This window comes from Nerophis ophidion, linkage group LG11, assembly GCF_033978795.1.
Source record: "Nerophis ophidion isolate RoL-2023_Sa linkage group LG11, RoL_Noph_v1.0, whole genome shotgun sequence".
Taxonomy (NCBI): domain Eukaryota; kingdom Metazoa; phylum Chordata; class Actinopteri; order Syngnathiformes; family Syngnathidae; genus Nerophis; species Nerophis ophidion.
Window position 1 is genome coordinate 45,780,689 of NC_084621.1, and position 17,769 is coordinate 45,798,457.

Consider the following 17,769-nt stretch of genomic DNA (forward strand, 5'->3'; position numbering starts at 1 on the left):
TGCTGCATCTGGAGCGCCGGAGACAGGGCGAGGCGATACGGCAGGTTGTGGTATCGACTCGATAGCAAGTAAACAGAGGCACCTTCACTGATACCGATACGTTTGACTTTACATTTTTTCCCTTTGCTTACACACAATTTTACTACCTGTGTGTCTTTTTTTTTTTTTCAAAAGGATTTACACTCTTTTTCAAAACACCATATTCAATTTTCTTAATTCCTAGATTTGTTTGCAAAATGACACACTCGGTCAAAACATATGCCAATTAATCAGAATAAAGCACGCATATTTGTAAAAAATGCAGTTTTATTGTCATCTCACTCACACAGACTTGAAATGATAAAACACGTGTGAGTTAACCAGAAGCAGTGATACATACACCTTTGTAATAAAAACTATTTCACTATAAGAAATCACATGTTTGGGGAAAGTACCTCAGAGTCTTGTTCACGAGTGAGGGAAGAGACACCATAAGTATATGAATGCAGGGGCGCCGCTAGGGATTTTGGGCCCCATGAAAAGAATCTTTGCAAGGCCCCCAACACATAATTTCATCATCATTAGGGGCCCCCCTCCATCATGGGCCCCTAGAATCCCCCCCCCCCCCCCCCCCCCCCCCCTTTTCGGCACCCCTGTATGAATGTAAGGCAAATAAGAAACACTTCTTTTGTTTCTACTGGCCATTATCAACCATGTTGTTGATTAAAGGCCTACTGAAACCCACTACTACCGACCACACAGTCTGATAGTTTATATATCAATGATGAAATATTAACATTGCAACACATGCCAATACGGCCGGTTTAGTTTACTAAATTGCAATTTTGAATTTCCCGCGGCGTTTCTTGTTGAAAACGTCGCGTAATGAGACGCGTGCGCATGACGTCACGGACTGTAGAGGACATATTAGCGCAGCACCATTTGCGGCTAAAAGTCGTCTCTTTTCATCGCGCAATTCAACAGTAGTCTGGACATCTGTGTTGCTGAATCTTTTGCAATTTGTTCAATTAATAATGGAGAAGTCAAAGTAGAAAGATGGAGTTTGGAAGCTTTAGCTTTTAGCCACACAAATACACAGTGATTCCTTGTTTAAAATTCCCAGAGGTGAAGCTTTACTATGGATCAGAGCGGTCAAGCAAACATGGATCCCAACCACTTGTCAACCAGCAGGTTTCGGTGAAAAAATTGTGTTAAAAAGTCGCCTCTTACCGGAGATCTGTGGAGTTTGCGCCGTCCTTGTATCTGCCGTCGACTTCCCTCAGAGACTGGCCTCAAGACACCCGTGGACACACCCCTCCGCCTATCAGATACTATTAAACTCACTAAAACACTAGCAACACAATAGAAAGATAAGGGATTTCCCAGAATTATCCTAGTAAATGTGTCTGAAAACATCTGAATCCGTCCGAAGGCAATCGCCTTTTTTTTTAAACTTCATTTTTTATTTATACATTTTTTTGTAGTCCTTTGCTATCAATATCATCATCCACGAATCTTTCATTCTCGCTCAAATTAATGGGGAAATTGTCGTTTTCTCGGTCCGAATAGCTCTTGCTGCTGGAGGCTCCCATTAAAAACGATGTGAGGACGTGAGGAGCCCTCACCCTTGTGACGTCATCGTCTGCGACTTCCAGTAAAGGCAAGGCTTTTTTATCAGCACGAGGATGTTCTCTACTAAATCCTTTCAGCAAAAATATGGCAATATCGCGAAATGATCAAGTATGACACATAGAATGGACCTGCTATCCCCGTTTAAATAAGAAAATCTCATTTCAGTAGGCCTTTAATGGGTGATTTTAAGGTTACATAAGAAAATCACAAAACTGTATTTATAAAAAAAACATCAAATAATTACAAATGTATTTGAAAGGAATAAAACAGAAACAACAGTACTTTTAGTCCGAAGAGATGCTCATAGCTTCAACAAACTTCCTGTTACCTATTAATTAATTTAACATATTCCAGCGACTGGGATGAGAATCAGCACCTCCAAGTCCGAGTCCTGCATGGTTCTCGCCCGGAAAAGGGTGGCGAGCCATCTCCGGGTTGGGGAGGAGACCCTGCCCCTAGTGGAGGAGTTCAAGTACCTCGGAGTCTTGTTCACGAGTCAGGGATGAGTAAATCGTGAGATCGAGAGGCGGATCGGTGCGGCTTCTTCAGTAATGCGGACGCTGTATCGATCCGTTCTGGTGAAGAAGGAGCTGTGCCAGAAGGCAAAGCTCTCAATTTACCGATCGATCTACGTTCCCATCCTCAGCTATGGTCATGAGCTTTGGGTCATGACCGAAAGGACAAGATCACGGGTACAAGCGGCCGAAATGAGTTTCCTCCGCCGGGTGGCAGGGTTCTCCCTTAGAGATAGGGTGAGAAGCTCTGCCATCCGGGGGTAACTCAAAGTAAAGCCGCTGCTCCTCCACATTAAGAGGAGCCAGATGAGGTGTTTCGGGCATCTGGTCAGAATGCCACCCGAACGCCTCCCTAGGGAGGTGTTTAGGGCACGTCCGACCGGTAGGAGGCCACGGGGAAGACCCAGGACACGTTGAGAACACTATGTCTCCCGGTTGGCCTGGGAACGCCTTGGGATCCCCCGGGAAGAGCTGGACAAAGTGGCTGGGGAGAGGAAAGTCTGGGCTTCCCTGCTTAGGCTGCTGCCCCCGCGACCCGACCTCGGATAAGCGGATGAAGATGGATGGATGGATGGATGTTTGGGGCATTTTGCCCAACCCTTTTAGTTAATGGGATGAATGATTACTGCAACTTGACAAAATATATTAGCAAATCCACAGCAATCGTCATTGTTTACTTTTAAGTTGGCCTATACATAAGGATGGAGAAGGGTGGAGATGTAATGGGCTGACTGTACGTGTATGAGTTGCTACGTTCTGGCACTGGATCTCAAGACGCGCTGGCTTGTGAAGGCAGGTCGCTCATCACCGGCAGGTGTGTTGATTGCAGCCGTGCGGAGGCGCGACCGCAGCCGAGGGGGAACACCTGTGGGCGTGACCCGCGGTGCACTCAGTAGTGCGCACAGCAGAAAGAGAGGCGGCAGGAGTATGAACCCTAACATGGGCCACTTCATACCTAAAGTCCAATACGTTTAGCTAATATGTGTTCTCTGATTCTCAAGTTTTGTATACCCAAGAGTTGGGCCAGGACAAGGCACCATTGCGTGCACACGTACAGTCATGCGTGCAACGTAGCCGAGTCATTGAATGACTGTGATGCGATTGCTCTTAGCAGGGTTTTTTTTATATTAACCAACACATCTAACTAGAAGGAGCTGAGCCGGGAGGCAAAGCTTTCAATTTCCCATCTTCACCAATGGTCATGAGCTTTAGGTTATGACCGAAAAGACAAGATTACGGACACAAGCGATCAAAATTAGTGGCGGTGCACTCCTTTAGAGTTCGAGGGAGGAGCTCTGTTGTTTCCAAGAAGGAGCCGCTGTAGTGGCTGCTGGTTGCTGGAGCTCTGCGCTCTTGTGTATCCTTCTAAAGCAGGGGTGTCAAACTCAAATACAGAGTGGGCCAAAATTTATGTTATGTTTATGTTGTGTTACGGTGCGGGTGTTCTCCCGAAATGTGTTTTGTCATTCTAGTGTGGTGTGGGTTCACAGTGTGGCGCATGTGAATGTTGTGTTACCGGCGGGCCAGCTCTAATGTTAATTTGATATTGCCTCAAGGGCCAAATGAAATTAAACGGCGGGCCAAATTTGGCCCGCGGGCCAGAGTTTGACACCCATGTTCTAAAGTGTTCTTGGTATGTCCCTCTTCTTTTCATGTGTTTCTGCCTTTAGGGGCTGCAGCGCAACAAGGGGTGCGTAACACTTTTGTGACTTCTGCGGTGCTTTTTTCTGAGCTTTTGGATATGCCCGTCGGGGAGCCTTTTGGCCATGGCCATGTTTGCACCGGAGACCAGCTGCTGGCTCCCTGCCACACCGTAGTCCACGTGGAGAGACTGGAGGAGATTTTGCACTTCCTCCCTGGACAGATTCTTGCTCATCCGCGTAGACTGGACATGGGCCGAGAGCTAGTGGGCGGACTAGGACAGAGTCGGTTCTCTTGGTTGCTTTGTTCTGTCTCTGGCTGCGCTACCCCTCAGCAGATGGTGGCATGAAGCACTGCAGAGGCCACCGCGGTGTATGTGGGTGTTGAAATAGTGTTTTTGTTTTGTTGTTTGTCAATGCATGGTGCAATCGTACATGTACAATATGTATTAGTTCAGGGATTCTCAAACTGTGGTACGTGTACCACTAGTGATTCGTGCAGGGCTCCATCTAGTGGTATGCCAAAGAATCACTTGATTCTTGTACAGTATTTTATTTTCCTGTGTTCACAGTGTTACTGTTAAAACTGTGTGTACTGCTACAGAAACCAAAAATATTAAATATACTCGTTAAATAAAATATTTTCCTTTTATTTTTAATGTTGGTCATTATGGTGGTACTTGAAGAGCAAAGTTTGGTCTGAGGGGATTTTTTGTGGAAAAAAGTTTGAGAACCATTGTATTTGATTTACATATTTTTTGATTCTTTGTTGTGTTTAATGGCGCCGCTAAAGTGGCAGCTTGTTGCATCACATTTTTGCTCCATTTTTTAATGTCTTTTATGTCCTTTGTAGTTGTTGATGTTTCCTTCCTTCTTGTGGTTTTTTTTTTACCTTATTTTTTGTGGACTTTTTGTATCTGCACTGCAACCACATAATTTCCCCATTGTGGGATAAATAACGTCTATCCTACCCTATCCTATCCTATCCTATATGCGAAATAAACATGTATCTTTTCATTAATATGATTACTCCTTGTTGGTTCATCATGGTAACTGACACATTTTGTAATACAAATAAATAGAAAGACTCAAAATAATGTAAACTTTCTTACCTGCCCCTACATTTACATGCGAAATAAACACGTCTCATTACATTAATGCAATCGCTCCTGTCGGAAGTAATTAAATGCCAGTAGTCCACAATAAAAATGATCAGAACGTTTCCGAATAAAACTAGAAGTACTCCACGAACTTAGGAAAATAGCAGCACTAGTGTTTTGATGATGACAGGAGCAAAAGGGTCAAACTTTGAATACAATGTGCCATTATGCCACTGTATGTGGTTCACTTACATTTGCGATCAAAAGTTTACATACACTTGTAAAAAACATAATGTCATGGCTGTCTTGCGTTTCCAATAATTTCTACAACTCTTATTTTTTTGTGATAGAGTGATTGGAGCACATACTTGTGGGTCACAAAAAAACATTCATGAAGTTTGGTTCTTTTATTAATTTATTATGGGTCTACTGAACATGTGACCAAATCTACTGGGTCAAAAGTATACAAACAGCAATGTTAATATTTGGTTACATGTCCGTTGGCAAGTTTCCCTGCAATAAGGCACTTTTGGTAGCCATCCACAAGCTTCTGGTTGAATTTTTGACCACTCCTCTTGACAAAATGTGTGCAGTTCAGCTAAATTTGTTGGTTTTCTGACATGGACTTGTTTCTTCAGCATTGTCCACACGTTTAAGTCAGGACTTTGGGGAGGCCATTCTAAAACTTTAATTGTAGTCTGATTTAGCCATTATTTTACCACTTTTGATGTGTGTTTGGGGTCATTGTCCTGTTGGAAAACCCAACCTTCAGGCTGATGATTTTAGGTTTTCCTTTGGAGATAATCCTCCTTTTTCATTGTCCCATTTACACTCTGTAAAGCACCAGTTCCATTGGAAGCAAAACAGGCCCAGGGCATAATACTACCACCACCATGCTTGATTGTAGGATGGTATTCCTGGGATTAAAGGTCTCACCTTTTCTCTTTCAAACAACTAAATTTTTGTTTCATCTGACCACAGAACTTTCCTCCAGAAGGTCTTATCTTTGTCCATGTGATGTCAGTTTAAACAAAAATTGAGCTGTTTGGCCACAATACCCAGCACTTTACAATTGTATGTAAACTTTTGACCACGACTTTAGATTACTTCAATGCTGTACAGTACAGAAAGACAAGTACATGTAAAGTTATGAAGAAAAATGATCACATATTACAAGCATAAGACAAAAGGCCTTCAAGTTATACATGGGATTTAAATGTGATGTCATGATGTGCATACCACATGTAACATGGAAACGGGGATATTAAATTTTAATTCAGCAAAACACACAAAGCCTTTTATGCTACTGGTTAAGTGACACATGCACTGAATATTTAAAAAGTGTGGCCGTGCACGTATTTCTCAATACTGCAAGTCTGTGCACATTACATTTTGGACCTTAGGTAGTATTTTGAAAAAAAATATTGGCCTAAAAATGTTTCTCTTTATTGTACATACTGGAATTAAAGCATTGACAAATATAGAATGCAGCCTTTTACATTACACCCAAGCACACAACAAAACATCTTGTATGCCAGGGCCCTTTAGCACGTTCATCCCATGTTTAAATACATTCTTAAGAGATTCTTCTCATTTATTATTCATCACAGCGTCATACTCCAAACGAGAAGCTTTGCGGTCGGGATGCAACCCCCTCAAACATCCAATTCTAAATAAATGTGATTATAAATGCCGGCACAGCTTTATGTCAACAATGCACAGACCCACACACTCTGCATTCACACTGCATTACTTTTTTCTGCACATTCAGTAGAATCTGTACACACACACAGTGACTTTGTGTCATGAACTGTGCAGGGATGATGACAACAGTATTTTTTTCAAAATTATTTTATTTAATGCAGCCCATCTGGGTAAAGAGCAAAGATTAAAATAAAACCCTAAGTCATTTTAAAAATATCTGGAAAGCTGTGCCGGATGGATTATATCAATGTTGCTGCTTTCCATGAACTGGACCTCAAACACAAATGTGCACACTACCATCGAGTGGTACAAATGAGTTACTACACAACAGAGTTTGTTGCTGCCTGTTGGAATGTAGCTTTTTTTTATGCTGCATGAACAATAAGTTTTACATTTCTGAAAATTATTCCCTGATAAACGTACAAGGAAGAAACAAAAAAAAAGTATTTACATCTTTGTGTTACTCATATAAATAAATGTGTGTGTGTGTGTACATATATATATATATATATATATATATATATATGTATATATATATATATATATCCAAAGACATGCACCTGGGGATAGGTTGATTGGCAACACTAAATAGGCCCTAGTGTGTGAATGTGAGTGTGAATGTTGTTTGTCTATCTGTGTTGGCCCTGGTGAAGGTCGCATAGCATGCAAGAAGAGGGTGGAGCTAGGTAAAAACAGTTATCATTTAACCAAAATGTATGAGATAAGTGCAGTGTGAACTCTAGCATGCCACCTCAGTGGACTTTGAAATCAATCGGTCCATGTTGCTGTTGGAGAGGCTCTCGATGGAGGCGTCAGTGTGGGAGCGTCCACGCTTCTCCTCAGCACCGTGTGAGTGAGTGCGACCGCGTTGCAGTTCGTTGGTGTGCGCGCGGCTCCGAGAAACTTCCATGGAGGAGACGCTGGAGCCAGAGGCCGTACGTGAACGCAGTCTGGTCATACTGGCACTGGACACTATATGGAGAGAAAATACTTGCATTAGTGTAAGTAAGTAAGTAAGTACATTTTATTTATAAAGCGCTTTTCACAGATAAAATCACAAAACGCTGTACAAAACACAGGTGAAGTAAAACAACATTTCAATTAAACCAGGGGTCACCAACGCGGTCCCCGCGGGCACAGGTAGCCCTTTAGGACCCGATGAGTTGCCCGCTGGCCTGTTCTAAAAATAGCTCAAATAGCAGCACTTACCTGTGAGCTGCCTCTATTTTTAAAATGTTATTTATTTACTAACAATCTGGTCACGTTTTGCTCGACATTTTTAATTCTAAGAGAGACAAAACTCAAATAGAATTTAAAAATCTAATAAAATATTGGTCTTCACTTGTTTAAATAAATTCATTTGTTTTTTTACTTTGCTTCTTATAACTTTCAGAAAGACAATTTTAGAGAAAAAATACATCCTTAAAAATGATTTTAGGATTTTTAAACACATATACCTTTTTACCTTTTAAATTCCTTCCTCTTCTTTCTTGACAATTTAAATCAATGTTCATGTAAATTAACTTTTTTTATTGTAAATAATTATAAATACATTTTAATGTAATTCTTTATTTTAGCTTCTGTTTTTTTAGACGAATAATATTTGTGAAATATTTCTTCAAACTTATTATAATTAAAATTCCCCAAAAATATTCTGTCAAATCTAGAAAATCTGTAGAATCAAATTTAAATCTTATTTCAAAGTCTTTTGAATTTCTTTTAAAATTGTTGTTCTGGAAAATCTAGAAGACATAATTATTTGTCTTTGTTAGAAGTATAGCTTGGTCCAATTTGTTATATACTCTAACAAAGTGCAGATTGGATTTTAACCTATTTGAAACATATCATCAAAAATATATATTTATTCTGAGAAATCATTAAGATGATCAGTGTTTGCACAAAGATAAATATCATTAATTATTAATATTAACAGAATTGAGCAAATTGGCTGTTTCTGGCAATTTATTTAAGTGTGTATCAAACTGGTAGCCCTTCGAATTAATCAGTACCCAAGAAATAGCTCTTGGTTTCAAAAAGGTTGGTGACCCCTGAATTAAACCAACAGGGGCAACATCATAAAAATGATTCAAAGTGGATTAAAAATGATAGTTAAAAGGTGCAATAATTAAAAGCTTTACTAAAAATACGTTTTAAAATGTTTCTTAAAAGTGTCAACACAGTCCACATAATGAAGGGACTGGTGCAAATTGTTCCAGGGTCTGGGGTCTGTAGCCTGGAATGCCGGGTCTCCGCGGGTTTTAAAACAAGTTTTCAGGATCTTTAGAAGACCCTGCCCTGAAGACCGGAGGCTGCGCCCTGAAGAGGAGGGGCATAGCAAGTCACTAATGCACTGAGGGGCCCTACCATGCAATGCATGGAATGTCAGGACTAAAATTTTAAACTAAATGCGGAATTTAACGAGAAGCCAATGAAGACTGGATAAAACGGGGGTGATATAGGCTGTTCTGGGTGCACCGGTCAAAAGTCTGGCAGCCGCATTTTGTACAGTCTGAAGTATCTTCAGCGTGGACTTGTTGAAAAGGGTGAAAAGAGAATTGCAATCGTCAATGCGAGACAAAATGAACGCTTGAATGATAATTTCGAGATCCAATTTTGAACTTTAGAAATATTTCTGAGATGATGAAAACAGTTTTTGGTCAGTTGGCGACAGTGAGCCTCCAAAGACATTGACTGATCAAACACAGCCCCAATGTTTTTGAGGCTGCTTTTAACAGATGCACCCAGAACACCAAGGGAGTTCTTGATCAGGGGGATCATTTTATCAGGGGCAATTATCAGAATTTCCGTTTTGTTTGACTTTATCTGGAGAAAATTTGAGGACAACCATTTTTTAATACAGGATATGCACTCCAAGAATTCAGATAAAAAGTGAAACTCTGAATCATTGCATTGAAGGAGCATAACAGTTGAATATCATCTGCATAGAAATGATGAGAAACATTTTTAAAACCTGCGGCATCAGATACAACAAAAATAAAACAGGCCCCAGAATGTGGGATCTGAGCCGAGGATGTCGTTGTGGCTTGTGCAGCCCTTTTTGACACTCGTGATTTAGGGCAATAAAGTAAACTTTAAAATGATGGATTGATTGAGAACAGAAACCTGGGCCACACCACGTGCCAGGTTGGACACATTTTACATTACGTCATTAAAAGCAACATTAAAAATGTAAGAAGTAAACCACTGGAAAACAGCACCAGAAAACCCCATCTCAGATATTTCAAAGGTGTAGGAATGAATGTAAGTAAGGACAAATATGTGCAGTCAAACACTTATTAGCACTGTTTTATGATGAGCAATGTTACACATCTGTGACTTACGGTATCCCAGGCCTTGGATGAAATATTTGAGGGCTTCAACCACTTTGGCTGGCTGTTAGAAGACACAATAAATGTATATTTTCAACATGAGTTTGCAGCGGCAAGTCACCACAGTGGTCAGTAATTAATATACTGGCATACCTGAGCCACTTGAGGAAGTCCTCCACAGTCAGCCATCTAGTGGGTCAAAACATAAGAGTTGCATTATGAGATGATATTTAACAACATTCAGTGTCTGTCTCTGTCATGAACCGCAGGAGCTCAGAAATTTCCGTGACACCCCCTAATTGAATTACTGTTGAGAACTTGATGATGTTCATTAGAGTTACATTATACATGCCGCTGACGACAACACTATTTTCTTTTCATTCCTGTCACACACTTCCTCCGTTACCTCTGTGTCCCTGTGTACTTACTACTTTTAGTAGGTAGACTAGGGATTAGAGTAAGCACTGCTGCCACTTATCTGCAGTTCTGTGTATCGTTCTAAGATGAATAATACAGCGTAGACACAACCAGGGGGTCTTCACCCGCTATTTTGAGGAACCCCGCAATACTTTAAGGCTTACGCTTACCTTAAGCAGTGTGGTCTTTGTTGGGTTGAGCTTGGAGTTGCAGTCCACCACGACTTCCACAGCAGGAGAACTGTCTCCAACGACCAGCAAAGTAGAGCATCTGGGACACATCACAAAGGAAGACTTTGATAAGTGGGTGGTTCTTTCCTGCAATAATGTGTTCTCCCGTTTTCAAGTCTGGCTCCAAACAAATACAGTACTGAACAATGGGACACGCCTCCTAGGGGATGAGCTACTTTTCTTACCCATTCTCAACTTTAATGAACAGCAACAAATTACTTTCTGGCATGACCGCATAAGGCAAGGTGTGTAAATGTATGAGAAAGTAAATATGAATTTAAAACATCGGTGTTATTGACTTTTTTTGTATTTTCTAGAAATATATACCCGTTTGCTCTACAATTACTTAAATTAATTACACAAATTCCTTAGACAAAAGAAACTCAGTTTTGGTTGCCCCTAGAACGCTGTTTATAACAGCGAATAAATATGAATATAAATGTATGAGGATTCGCCCAATGACATTATTACACAACTTCCGATGCATTTGATAATTATATATTTTGTTATGTACACTGTAAAAAAAAATAAAAAAATGTGGATTTTCGAGTAAAATAAACTGGCAGCTCATTTGACAGAATTCTACCGTAAAATGTAGTATGATTATTGTGAATGGAAAATCTGTACCTCAATTTTCAAGGTAACATTCTGGCGACTGAGTTCCACGTTTTTACCGTAAAATTTATTGGACAAGCGGTAGACAATTGGATGGATGGAACTTGCTTTGAAATCATGAATCAAGAAGATATTTAAGTATTACTCTTGGTTTGAACAAAAATGTATAATCATATGACATTTTTTGCATTATTAGCCAATATTAAAGTTTAAAGTATATGCAATTGCATGTAATACATGTATTTTATTCTGTGAAAATGAAACTGACGAATACATTTAGTAAGAATAATTAGGTGTTTTATTGATGTATATTATTTCCAGGTTTCTTCGGACCACGTAAATGATGTGGCGGGCCACATCTGGCCCGCGGGTCTCGAATTTCTCACCTGGCTTTAAAGTAGGAACACTCACATAATGCAGCATTTTTTTTTAATTAAAGAGAGGCCACTCTGCGTTTTAGGCCTGGGTACTATCATTTCCTATAAGATAAGAAAAATTATATCAAAATCTAATCACAGAATGTTATTTATGTAGTTTGATCCTTTTCTTCGACTGATGTACTAACATCAAGTGGTTTATTTTGTACATATGTAGCATCATCTAAAAATATACAAAGAATCGCTATTGCAACATCTAGTGAACACATTTAGAACAGCAGTTTATTTCATTAAAAATGTGGTTATACTTAGAAAACTCATTACGCGGGCCGGATTGAACCTGTTCACGGGCCTGATCTGGCCCTCGGGCCATATGTTTGACACCCGTTATACATTTTAATGTTGATGTTTACAGCAATAACAAAGTTCACCTATAGATAGAGGATCGGAATACTGGATTTAAGGCGTCAAAGACAAAGGTTTTATCTCCGCATCCTCGTTTCCTCGTCACCAAGCCCATGTCTAAAAAAAAAAAGGTTTGAAGAATTCCCCATTTGGGCTCTTTCTTGCTCTCGATTGACCGGCAGGTGCATTTGTAAAAGCGAAACCAACACAGTAAAATACCTGTGACCAATACATTTTGTTAGATATTTCACTCGACAGGATCCTTGACTGTTCAACATAAGTCAAGTTCAACAATTTCAATCTCATCACAACTTGGCAGTGAACTAGAACAGTGATTGTATGCCATCGTGACCTCTGACCTCACAATTAGGGCTGACTGTCGCACAAACGCTTAATTCAGTTGTCTAGGGCCACAACCGATGGTGGGGGCCACCCGATCATGGCTTTTGTACGAATGTGAAGTTTGTTCTTTCATTTAAATCTGTCAGTTACAAAAGATGACATCATAAAAGTCAAGGTCAAATCAATTTTGCTGTCAAAGTTTAATAATAAGGTTGTTTGAATCAAATCAGGCATGTGTGACACGATGTCTACACCCCTTGCAAAAATGCAAAATAATGTATTCCTCCTGTTAGCAGCAAACCAAACATCAAATTATTGATAGAATTTCAGTATAATCAGGATGAGGTGATAGAAGAAAAGTGAAAATATAATAAATCTATTTGTGCCAGAAGTGGACAAAGTTATGGTAAAGTTTCATGTTTGCCTCTCATAGCACATAATGTGATGCGTTCAAGAAACCATGATCAAAGTTCGAAATGGAAGTGTTGATATTTGTTTTTAAGACAGGGGATGCTTAACCCCCAATAGATAAACTAATTATGAGAGTATTAATATGACTGTTATTATTCACTCATGATAATCCATGAATTAGCAAATATTTATACCTTACATTATGAAGTAAAGGAAATCGTGGCATATTTAGAATGACAGGTTCTAAGAAGATCACGGGTACAAGAATTAGTTTCCTCCGCCGGGTGGCGGGGCTCTCACTTATAGATAGGGTGAGAAGCTCTGCCATCTGGGAGGAGCTCAAAGTAAAGCCGCTGCTCCTCCACATCGAGAGGAGCCAGATGAGGTGGTTCGGGCATCTGGTCAGGATGCCACCCGAACGCCTCGGCACGTCTGACCGGTAGGAGGCCACGGGGAGGACCAGGGACACGTTGGGAAGACTATCTCTCCCGGCTGGCCTGGGAACACGTCGGGATCCCCCGGGAGGAGCTAGAGGAACTGGCTGGGGAAAGGGAAGTCTGGGCTTCCCTGCTTGGGCTGCTGCCCCCGCGATCGGACCTCGGATAAGCGGAGGAAGATGGATGGATGGATGGATGGAAGGTTGTATGAATATCAAAACTCAGATTCTGGCTACTTTATATTACATTTTGGTCAGTTAGCAAATCAAGTAAATAATGTGTTTTTAGACCATCTAAAGATAACGACTGTGTGTTAGTTACATTAGGTTTAGGTTAGGGTGGGGGCCCTTCAGGAGTCTAATAATAATAATAATCATATTAATAATGCATAAGTACAATTTAAAACCAAAATGGGACCATAAACTACATCTTGTTTAGGGCCACACAAAAGCTCCAAGTTAAACCCGACATTTGTCCACTCGAAGTCCCTTATGGTGGTTCTTACTTGAGGGTCCTGGCATTGATGTTTGCCCCTTCAACAGGCCTCTCCACTTCAAGAGCACAGCGGCTATTGTAGGCACGGAAGAACTGAGCCACGTTGTGCTGGTTCATTGATGCCGTGATGTGGTGGCGGTATGTAGCAATGAGATCATGGTTGGTCTGGATCTCCTCCTAAAAAGCCAGTTTCAAAGTCAGCAAAAAGCAATATTATTATAATTAGTTATTTATTTTTTATATTATTTTGAAAAAAAAAAAGTTTTATTTACGTATTTATTTAGTATTTGATATATATTTTACAATGTATTTATTGCAAATGTTTTTTTACTTTCAAATAAATAAATAAAAAAGCTGAATAGGTAGCTTGGGTGAGAAGCAGGAAAACTGTTTTGTTATTTAATTGTGTTAATAAAAAAAAAATTAAAAATAAATAAAAGCAGTATTTAATAACCAACTCGTCCTGACGACTCACTTTTCCAAACAAGTGAGTGATGATCGTGTCAGGGAGGGTGTGAGTCCATTCAGTAATCTGTAACAGACAAAGACAAGTACTGTAGATATGCTTTATTCATCATGGCAGGAGCCAGTTATATGCATGGCTGACACTTGCAGTGCTGACCTTGTTTGCAACAGTGTCTATTAATCCTTCAGCATTGGGGTTGATGTTGATCAGAACCAATCCGTCCACCAGATCAGGGTGATTCAGCTAAAACACACACATACACACATTAAGTAACTTTTATAGCCAAATCTGATCTCGACCGCACATAAATGATAAATACCACGCACTTAAATGCACCATCAATACAATTATAAGAGGACTTTTTTTTTTTTTTTTTTTTTTTTACATCAATTTAATGACAATGTTCTAAGGAAATAGTTTTTTTTTTGCTGAATAAAAGAAGTGGACAAAAATATGTATATTGCTCTGGTGTTGTGTAACAAGCAGGGGTGCATCGTCAAATTCTGGGGCCCAATATGCAAGACTCCCAAAGGCCCCCCCATCCCACTCTAGACCCAACGTCGCCACCACCCCATTCACACACACTTGGTATGTTTACATGCACTACAAAACTAATTATTGCATGAAATTGGTTGAAATCAGTTTATAAAACACATATAAATTACTTAATTAGATTTTTGACATTAAAAGATGGGATCAACATGTCTATAATATATCTAGATAATCCCCGTACTCAAATAATCTGGTTTTGGGCTTTTTTTTCACTAAAAGGGGCAACACATTTATTAAAAAGTTGCCAGAATATGAGTTCCTATCACAGAAATATGATTTTGAATTTGTACATTTTTTCTTTACTTAAGAGTGAAAGTAGACATTAGCTCATTCATGTTTAAATATCATCAGTGGATAATATGAATCATAATAATACATCATATTGTGATTATACTATTTTACTGCATATCCTGAGGGTTAAGTCTCCCCCATCTTTGAAACATTGTGACGCATCTGTTTCTTACTTTAACTGAGGGTCTTTGAACGCACCACAGTTATGTGTAATGAGATGCAAAAGTGAAGCTTGTACTTAACTTTCTCCTATGCTGCCACAAATAATTGTGGTGTATGTTTACATTTATTTTTATTTATTTATTATTATTTTTGTACTTTATTATATGTTTACCTACCAAGTTATTCTTTCCTCCAAAATGTTGGTGCTGTGTGTAAATGTAAGTGACAATACTGTTCTTCAATAATGAGGTCATATTTGTTTTATTTGAACATTGATGATGTTGTCTTTTTATAATTCAAATATTTAAAGGACATAAAAAAACTTAAAACTTTACAAAAGCCCAGGAGAAGGGAGAAAGGAGGAGTGAGAAGGGGTGGGATTTAATGAGCTCTGCTTCTTCCTACTCCTTTTCGGACAAGTGTAGGTCTGTAACTGTTAACCTGAGTCTGTGCCCCAAAGTAACCTGACATGCATGTCCAGAATAAATTAAACTGAACTGAACATAACAGTTGGGGTTGGAAAAAGAAGAATTCCAAGACTCACAGCAAAATTGGCCAACACGTAAGCCCCTGCTCCAACTCCCAGTCCAATCACAGTGTGCAACCTGTTAAGCACGTTCAGAATTAGGACCTGATCTAAGGTATTAGTTTGAGATTATCATGAGGATTATCAGGTCTGTCTCACCTAAAGTGTTTGAGCACGGCAGGCAGTGCTTCGGACAGCTGGTCCATGGTCGGGTAGGAATACCTGAGAGGTCAAAAGTCAACATTTCAAATAAGTACTATTACTATATACAATAGTCGTAGTAATAATATTAATGATATTGAAGACGACTGACGATGTTGGGAGAGTTTTGGCCCCCTCGTGTTGTCCTGGCGCTTCAACGTGACAAACAGGAAAATGCGTAATGATTTCTTGCATGTCCTCATGTGTGAACAGAGTATCGAAACATGACTTGTCTATAAAGAGGAGAGAAATCAATATATTGGTATACTGTAAATCAATATCATAATAAAAACAATTACAAAACTTCAATCACATTCTTGAATATACACATTCTAAAGACACTGCAAACTTGTATTCTTGGAGATCTGCATACATTTATTAATGTGTCATCAAATAATAAACATGCATTTTCTGCAATATGCATTACAACAAAAAGAATAATGCTAAAAAATGGATGGTTATAGATAGTCCAACTCAAAAAGACTGGTGGATATGGAGGCGAGATCGGTCGAAAATAACTGCATTTAGGTTAGATAATGAGTCATATGTTAAAATATGGGATCCATTATATGTTTTAATTATTTAATGAATATAAAATAGGACTTTTTCTTCCTAAAATTTGTGGTTGTCAAGCTTATAAAATGTTACTGTTTTTTAATGGTGATGGCAATGATAAGTGACAATGATAAGTGACAATAATAATAATAATAATAATACATATTGTTTCTGTTATTGAAATTCATTTGCTTGTTTAATGTTTTTAATCACTATTATTTTGTTATGATCATTATTGTTACTGCTGTTATTAATTCTAGTTCTTCCTTTTTTAGTATTGTATTTGTGTGTCAATGACTGTGTACATTTCTATCCTAACTTCCTAAGTATTGCAAAGTTGGGATTGGGTTGAGGTTGGAATTTGGTGGTTCCATTTTATTTTATTGGATTGATGAATATTGTGTGATTTGTTTTGTAAATAAAAAGAAAGATAAATAATAATAAAAAAAAAGGCTAAAAACTAAATTTACAAGTCAATTTCTCGAGATCTATGATAATTCATAACCAACGTTTTTATTAAAAAACAATGGCCAATGTCATACAGTAGTTCTACGATGCTGCTATTGAGGACATAAGGAATGAATACGTACGGTTTAGGCCCACATCATGATATGTTAGAATGACCGGGCGGTTTGCTTTGGGCGTCCCCGTCATGACGCAGTGGACTTGCCCGTACTGAGTGTCCACATGCTCCTCCTCAAATACAGAAAGAATGGCGCACACTTGTTTTCCACATTCATAAAAAGTAAAAATGCGATGTAAATATGCACTAGAATACTCACGGTGATGTGGGGCTCAAAGACAGAGTCACACTCATTATCTTCCAGAACCATGGCTGCTGGTGCACAGAAGATCCACGGGAGGCTTGCAAAAAGATTTGTATAGCGCACAAATAGGCTCAGGCTCTGTGACAGAGCATCCGTTTGAGCTTCTTTATATACGTTCAGATCATGCCGCTAAGCTCCAAGTCCAACCTGTCTCACATGAGGCCAACTGGCCCCGGTTTTAATCTCACCTCAGGCTGCTTCATTTCCAAGTATTAGAGTTGACAACTCCATATCCTTACCATTCAGTTTTTATGCTTTGCGTAATACCTTTATACAAAAAAAGACACTTTCATACATTCATTCATGATTTCTGAATTTCTCAATTTCCTTTGTATTTCATTTTGAACATGAACAATAATTTAAAAAGTGTTTTTCAACCTTTTTTCAGCCAAGGCTCATGTTTTTCATTAAAAAAGTCCGGAGGCACACCACCAGCCCAATACAATAAAAAAAAAAAAAATTAACTCAGCAGCCGATATTGACAGTGAAAAGTCCTTCTCGCAATTGTTGGATATGAATTCAAACCATAACCAGCCATGCATCACTATAGCTCTTGTCTCA

The 17,769-nt window shown here is 39.1% G+C and overlaps 1 protein-coding gene across 1 annotated transcript; it reads right to left on the reverse strand.

Annotated features, from left to right (window-relative positions):
- Positions 1 to 6,111: 6,111 nt before the first annotated feature.
- On the reverse strand, positions 6,112 to 17,310 carry LOC133562188 (protein NDRG1-like). Its single transcript, XM_061916142.1, has 12 exons — positions 17,164 to 17,310; positions 16,972 to 17,077; positions 15,939 to 16,059; positions 15,785 to 15,847; positions 15,644 to 15,704; positions 14,251 to 14,337; positions 14,104 to 14,160; positions 13,639 to 13,805; positions 10,487 to 10,586; positions 10,053 to 10,088; positions 9,912 to 9,963; positions 6,112 to 7,542 (listed from the first exon to the last, which is right to left on the reverse strand). The coding sequence occupies exons 1-12, from the start codon at positions 17,212 to 17,214 to the stop codon at positions 7,310 to 7,312; spliced, it is 1,134 nt and encodes a 377-aa protein (XP_061772126.1). The 5' UTR covers positions 17,215 to 17,310; the 3' UTR covers positions 6,112 to 7,309.
- Positions 17,311 to 17,769: the final 459 nt, after the last annotated feature.

Coding starts and splice junctions, on each gene's coding strand:
- LOC133562188 (XM_061916142.1), bottom strand. CDS start 17,214: ATGGTTCTGGAAGATAATGAGTGTGACTCTGTCTTTGAGCCCCACATC. Junction 14,161..14,250: donor TAGACACTGTTGCAAACAAG/GTCAGCACTGCA, acceptor TGTCTGTTACAG/ATTACTGAATGGACTCACAC. Junction 7,543..9,911: donor CATCCAAGGCCTGGGATACC/GTAAGTCACAGA, acceptor CTCTCCATATAG/TGTCCAGTGCCAGTATGACC.